At 64.0% G+C, this 6,480-nt stretch overlaps 1 protein-coding gene across 1 annotated transcript in view; it reads right to left on the minus strand.

The window, feature by feature from the left end:
- Nucleotides 1–6,480, minus strand: part of CHLRE_02g096551v5 (uncharacterized protein) — an 18,296-nt gene that overhangs the window by 9,225 nt on the left and 2,591 nt on the right. Inside the window, exons 2-13 of the mRNA XM_043059642.1 lie at nucleotides 6,135–6,476; nucleotides 5,803–5,884; nucleotides 5,503–5,591; nucleotides 5,088–5,210; nucleotides 4,582–4,742; nucleotides 3,592–3,850; nucleotides 2,970–3,194; nucleotides 2,393–2,566; nucleotides 1,576–1,761; nucleotides 1,022–1,291; nucleotides 551–670; nucleotides 123–225 (exon numbers count right to left, since the gene is read on the minus strand). Of these exons, the coding sequence (XP_042927276.1) occupies nucleotides 123–225; nucleotides 551–670; nucleotides 1,022–1,291; nucleotides 1,576–1,761; nucleotides 2,393–2,566; nucleotides 2,970–3,194; nucleotides 3,592–3,850; nucleotides 4,582–4,742; nucleotides 5,088–5,210; nucleotides 5,503–5,591; nucleotides 5,803–5,884; nucleotides 6,135–6,476 (2,134 nt within the window). The remainder of the gene's footprint in view (nucleotides 1–122; nucleotides 226–550; nucleotides 671–1,021; nucleotides 1,292–1,575; nucleotides 1,762–2,392; nucleotides 2,567–2,969; nucleotides 3,195–3,591; nucleotides 3,851–4,581; nucleotides 4,743–5,087; nucleotides 5,211–5,502; nucleotides 5,592–5,802; nucleotides 5,885–6,134; nucleotides 6,477–6,480) is intronic.

Below are 6,480 nucleotides of genomic sequence, written 5' to 3' on the forward strand. Positions count from 1 at the left end.
TGGGCTGGTATGTACAATCTCCCCCCCCCCCCCCAACTCCCGCCGCCCACCGATCCCTACCCCCCTTCCCCCTGCCCCGCCCGCCCCCCTCCTGCGGCCCACCCCCCTGCGGGCGCCCGCACCCACCCTGCTGACTCTCATGTGCGGCGGCCAGTACACCGCCAGCTGCTGTGTGTGGCCGTAGGGGGCGTCACCGCGCCGCAGCCGCATCTCCTGAAGCATGGCCTGTTGGGGTGGGGGGGGGGAGGGGGGTTGGCAGGGGGGGCGGGAGTGCGGTGCAGGGTGTGTTTAACTGTGTGTGTTAAAGAGCACAAGCAAAACACCCCATGTGTGTGTGCGACCATGTGTATGTGTGTTAAAGAGCACAAGGAAAACATCACATGTGTGTGTGTGTGTTGAAAACAACGCCCGCCCGCCCGTCCCGCTGATTCAGATGAGTTGTAATAGACTTAGCATTCGCTCCCCTCCCCTCCCCTCGCCCTCCCCCTCCCTCCCTCCTCCCCCTCCCTCCCTCCTCCCCTCCCTCCTCCTCTCCCCCCCCCCCCCGCACCTTGAGCCCCTGCACGTACAGCTGCTTGTCCTCCTGCCGGCCGCCGCCGCTGTCGTCAAAGGCGCGGTGCAGCACGTAGATGGCCTCATCGTCCAACTCCTCATCCAGCACCGCGCCCACCTGCGGGTGTTGTGGGGTGTGGGGTTGGGTGTGGGAGGTGGAGAGGTTGAAGGTGGAAGGTGGGAGGTGGGAGGCGGAGGGGTGGGAGTTGGGGTGACTATGTGCCCGGTTACATTCATTTTAGGGAAGGGCACGATTGCAAGGCGTGCCGTGTCGGCGCCTGCCTTATCCCGTGCAACCACCTCCTGCCACGATGTCACGGGCATGAGGACAAGCACGCACACGCACACGCACACACACACACACACACACGTACATGTTTCCCTTCCTGCAGCTCCTGAGCTACCATACACACATTCCTCGTGTTTCCAACACACACACACATATTCACACACACTGCCGATCCCTCACCTTGATGGGTTTGGACGCCGCCGCCACCTGCTGCACGTACGCCGCATATGCGTCGTCATCGTACCCGTCGCCCCCAAGCTCCTCATCCCCCCCGCCGCCGCCGCCACCAGCATCCCCGCCGCCGCCGCCGCCGCCGCCGCCCGCCACCGCGGCGGCGCCGGCGGCGCTGGTTCCCGCCATGACTGACGCGGCGGCCACGTGTGCAGCCTTGCTGGCGTTACGAGCCAGTGTGGCGGCGCGGCGGGCGGCGATGGAGTGCGCCACGTGTGCCTGTCGGTGTGTGTGTGATTGTGTGATTGTGTGTGTGTGCGTGTGATTGTGCCTGTGAGTTAAGAAACGAAACGAAAGCCCGCCCAACGACGGTACAGAGCAAGGGGTAGGAGGCCCCGGGGCCAGGGACATCACTGGCACCCACACCAACCTGCACAACCACACGCTCACCCACACACCCACCCACCCCCTACGACTTCACTCCGTAAACTTAATGCGTGTAACCCCCCCCCCCACACACACACACACACACAAGCACGGCCTCCCGCCCCCCTCCCCCCCACCTCGCGGCGCGCCTCCGCCTCCCGCAGCCGTGACCGCACGCCGTCCCTGCCGCCGCCGCCCGCGCCGCCCCAGCCGCCGCCGCCTCCGAACTGGTACTTGGCCTGACTGAAAGCCACCGCCTCCACAAGCAGGTCAAAGGCGAAGGAGTCGGCGGCCGACTGCAAGTGCCGTTGCTCGTCGTAGGCCTTTGAGGGGAGGGGGGGAGAGGAGGGGAGGAGGGGAGGAGGGGGGTTGTAAATACCAGCCCAAAAAGGGGGTTGCAATGATGGTTGGAGAAGTGTAGTGAAGTAGACAGCAGGGGGGTGAATGGGGTTACATTCATGATTAGCTAAAGGGATGGTAGAGGGGTAGAAGAGTAGGGGGGTCATTTGCCCGAGCCCAAAGGTGGTAGCCGTTCATGGAGAGTGGAGTTAGAGCACAAGGGCAGGGAGGAGGAGGGGGGGTGGCTTGGGTTGGTTGGTTGGGGTGGGGTGGGGTGGCTGGGCTCTCCCCGCCCTCCCGCCGCCCTCCCCGCCGCCCTCATCTCCTCGGCGTGGTCTGCCCGTGCCTTGGCCACCACCCCTCACTCCGCATGCGCGTCTCACACGCTCCTCGCCGGGAGGCGGCAACGACCACAACTCCACCACACCCACACCCCGCACCCCTGTCTACGGCTTACCACTTTCATGTGTAATCATGAATGTAACACCTTGTCCCACGCATTGCTAATCATGCATGGAAACCCCCCGCACCCCCCCCCCCTTACCCCACCTCTCGAGGGAATGGGGGGAGGAGGGTACAATCCCGTACTCCCCTCCCCCTCAGTCCCCCCCTCACCTCTGCAATCATCTCGTCCACCACCTCGCACATGACCGCCTCCGCCACGTGCCTCGACACGCCCGCCAGCGCCGCCGGCCGCGCCGCCCGCCATCCCGCCACCTCCGCCGCCACCGCCGCCGCACTGGGCCGCGCCGCCACCCGCTGCAACGTGAGATCCAGCATGTCGCCGATCTGGGGGGGTGAGGGGGGGTGAGGGGTAAGGGGGTTACAATCATTATTACTAAGTTTGGTAGACGGTGGGGGGGGAGGCCGTTCATGTAGAGAACTGAGTGGTTGAATCACAAGGAGAGGTGAGGGGAGGGAGGTGGTAGGGGGGACGAGGCAGGGCGCAAATGAGGGGTTTAAGGGTGTCGCAGTGCACGTGCATGCAGGGTCATGAGCCGTGCAAGGATCTTGTTACAGTTGTCCGCCTGTCACCCTGTCACCCAACATGGCACACGCCCGTTCCACCCCCACCAACCCCACCCCCCACTGGGTCCGGTTTAATTTTGGGCTGGTATCCACAGCCGCCCCCCCACCCCCCACCCACCCCCACCTCCATGCACACCCACCCACCCCCTACGCCCCCACCCACCAGTGACTCGCACATGCTCCTCAGCCCCTGAGACCGAGCGCGCACCGCCGCCCCGCCGCGCGCCGCCGCCGCCACCGCCGCCGCCGCGCGCAGTCCCGCCGCCGCCGCGCCGCCGCCGCCCGCCGCCGCCGCCGCCGCCTTGTCGTGTGCGGGGGTGGCTCGTGCCAGCTCGGCATCTTCCTCCCGCTGCCGCGCCCACTGCAGCCGGGTAGCAACCACCGCATGCTGCGAGAGGGAGAGAGTTTCATGCATGATTTATGAAAGAAGTGGTAGCGATGGGGGGGGTAGCCGTTCATGTGGAGAAAGAAGTGGTTAGATTGCAAATATGTAAAGGGGAGGGGGAGGAGAAGGAGGAGGAGGAAGAGAAGGAGGAGGACGCGGTGCCGACGGGAAGGAGTTCGTACAGTCACAAACGGGCCACAAAGTGTGTTGTCCACGTTGACGCGCGCAAGTAGCTACACACAAGCACACACGCACACACACAAGATACACACATACGCTGCCCTACGTGTTTCCTTGTGCCATTAATACACACACACACACATACACACGCATACCCCCCCCCCCCACACACTACATCCCCCCCCCCACACACACACAAGCACACACCCAAACTACCCACCTGCGTCTTGAGGCTCTGCAGCGCCCCTTGCTGCTGCGGCAGCTCGTGTCGTATGGCCGACACCAGCGCATCCAGCGTCACACTGGGCGCCGCCGCCGCCAGCTCCCACGGCGGCGGCGGGGAGGCCCCGCCGCCGCCGCCGCCGCCGCCACTGCCGCCAATTGTCCAGCTGTGTACGGCGGCGGCGCCGCCGCCGCCGCCGCCTGCGGCGGCGAACTCGGCGGCGTCCTGTGCGGCACGGCCCGGGTCCCAGCGCGGCCTGTGGGTTGGGGGTTACATCATGGGGGTTAAATTCATGATTATTCAAGAAAGTGGGGGTTGAGAATTGGAGGTTGCGGGTTGCGAGTAGGAGCGTGGGGTTCCGGGCAGGCACGACTACTTGGCTAGGAGAGGGCGGCGGTGTTGCGGAGTTGGGGGGTGCTTGGGAGGCGCTTCACAGATGGGGTTGGGTTTGGCAAGAGGGCGAGGGCGGCAAGGTGTACGGCGGGAGGGGGAACGGAGATGTCGACGGGACCGGGGGCGAACCGGCGACGACGCTTCCATGCACACGTGCGGCAGTACACGCGCCCACCCACACACCCACACACACACCCACACACACGCACACACACACCCACACACACGCACACGCACACACACACATACACACACACACACACATACACACACACTCGCTTTGCTGCATCGCATACACTGTCTTTGCGCTATGTTTTCCTTGTGCTCTTTAACACACACACACACACACACACACACACACACACACACACACACACACACACACACACACACCAGGGGTTGCGCGATTGCCGGTTGGCAAGACCGGCGGCTCACAGCAGCAGGTATGCGAGGTAACTTCAGGTAACATCCGTAAACCGTCGCTTTGCTGCAGCGCATACACTGTCGTTGCGCTTGTGCTCTTTAACACGCACCAGCCCCACACTCACCTGTCCTGCGCGTAATGTTTTCCTTGTGCTCTGTAAACACACTCACCTGAGGGCGCTCAGCAGCTCAGCGGCCACGGACTGCTGCCGCGGCCCCACCGCCCCCACCGCCCCCGGGCCCTCATGTGGCCCCGGGCCTGTCGGGTCGGCAAGGCCCTCCTCCTCCTGCCAGGCCGCCGCCGCGGGGGGCTTGCCGCCGGGGAGCGCCGCCTGTGCGCGGGGACGGCGGCGCGGCGAGGGGGGGGTGCATTCATGATTAGCGAAGGAAGCGGTACGTTCTGGTACGTTAGACAATCTTGGGGAACAGCACTCGTCACCGACGATGGAGGGGACAGCTCGGTGACATGCGTGTTTCGTGTCCGACACGACACGCGTTGGGAATGCCCACCCATTGCCAAGCCATCCCAGAAAACTGGATTCTTCACTCCTCATGCATGTGTAGCAAATCCAACCCACATTGCTCCCCCTGCGCCTCGGGACCCAAAATGACTCTTAGTGGGGCCGCATGGGCTTCAAGCCATGCTCCTGCCCATTCCATCCCACACGCACACGCACCCGATGCAGTGCATCCTTGGCCGCCACGAAGCGATCCAACGCGCCACCGCCACTGCCACTGGCGCCGCCGCCGCCGCCGCCTGGGCGGCGGCTGCCGGCCCCCTCCATGAGCTCGGCAATAACCTGCGGGCGCACACCGCAGTGCTTGTATTGTATTGTTTTAGTGTGCTGGTGGGGTGCAGGTCCAGCCATTCCTAGCTATGCCTGCCTGTGCGTGACGCATGCAATTATGTATGCACACACAAAGGGTGTTTGTCCTATCCTTCGTGCTTCGACACGCACATGCATACACACACGCACATACACAACCACACAAGCAAACAAACGCCGCACTCCACCACACACGCACACAAACACACACACGCACACACACACACGCACACACGCACACACACACACACACACACACGCCCACCTGTTTGGGCTCCATGTCTCCCAGCCGCTTGTCTTCCTTGATTGCCTCCGACAGTGACTGCTGCTTGCGCCGCCGCCGCTCCCGCATCTCTGAAAGCAGTGCCGGGCGAGGGACATAGCGGGCGCAAGAGGTGGGCGGGTGTGGGGAAGTTTCATTCCAATCCCAGAGGTGGGCGGCGCGGGGGCAGTGGGCGTAGCCTGTTCCGCACACATTCCGCTGTATCTATATAACTGATGCAACCCACCCACACCCACCAACCACACCCCCAACCCCCAACCACCACTCCCTCCCTATCCCTACCCGTGCCCAGCTCCAGCTCCTGCGCCTCCAGCTCCAGCTGCTGCCGCCGCCGCTCCAAAGCCACCTGGGTGCCCTCCAGGTCCTGCGGCGTGGCCGCGTGCGTGTGTGTTTGTGTCGGTGGGGCATCTTTCACAAGTGCTTGTGTGTGCTTGTTTGAGAACGCAAGGTAAGATACCACGACGGTGTGCATGCGTGTGTTCGGTTTGTGCTAGGAGATAGCCTAACACCATGCGTTTGGTGCGTGTGCAAGTGCACGTGCGCATTTATGCTTGCGCATACCAACCACGCCACGTCACCACACACACCGCCACACACACGCACCCCACACACACCTTGATCTTGGCGACCTCCGTCCGCGCCACCAGCTGCCTGCTGGCGGCCGTCAGCTCCGGCGGCGGCACGCCCGCGGCCCGCGCCGCCGCAATCCGCGCCGCCGCCGCCGCCACCGGGTCCTCAGAGGCAGTGGCGGCGGTGATGCCACTGGTCTCCGTGCCCGTCCACTCACTGCCCTCCTCCTCGTCCTCCTCCTCCTCTTCATCCTCCTCCTCGTCCTCCTCCTCGTCGTCCTCCTCTTCATCCTCATCTTCATCCTCGTCCTCTTCTTCGTCTTCACCCTCAAGCTCTTCATCTTCTTCTTCATCTTCTTCTTCATCCTCTTCGTCCTCATCCTCATCCTCG

Source organism: Chlamydomonas reinhardtii, chromosome 2 (genome assembly GCF_000002595.2).
Source record: "Chlamydomonas reinhardtii strain CC-503 cw92 mt+ chromosome 2, whole genome shotgun sequence".
In the NCBI taxonomy this organism is placed as follows: Eukaryota; Viridiplantae; Chlorophyta; class Chlorophyceae; order Chlamydomonadales; family Chlamydomonadaceae; genus Chlamydomonas; species Chlamydomonas reinhardtii.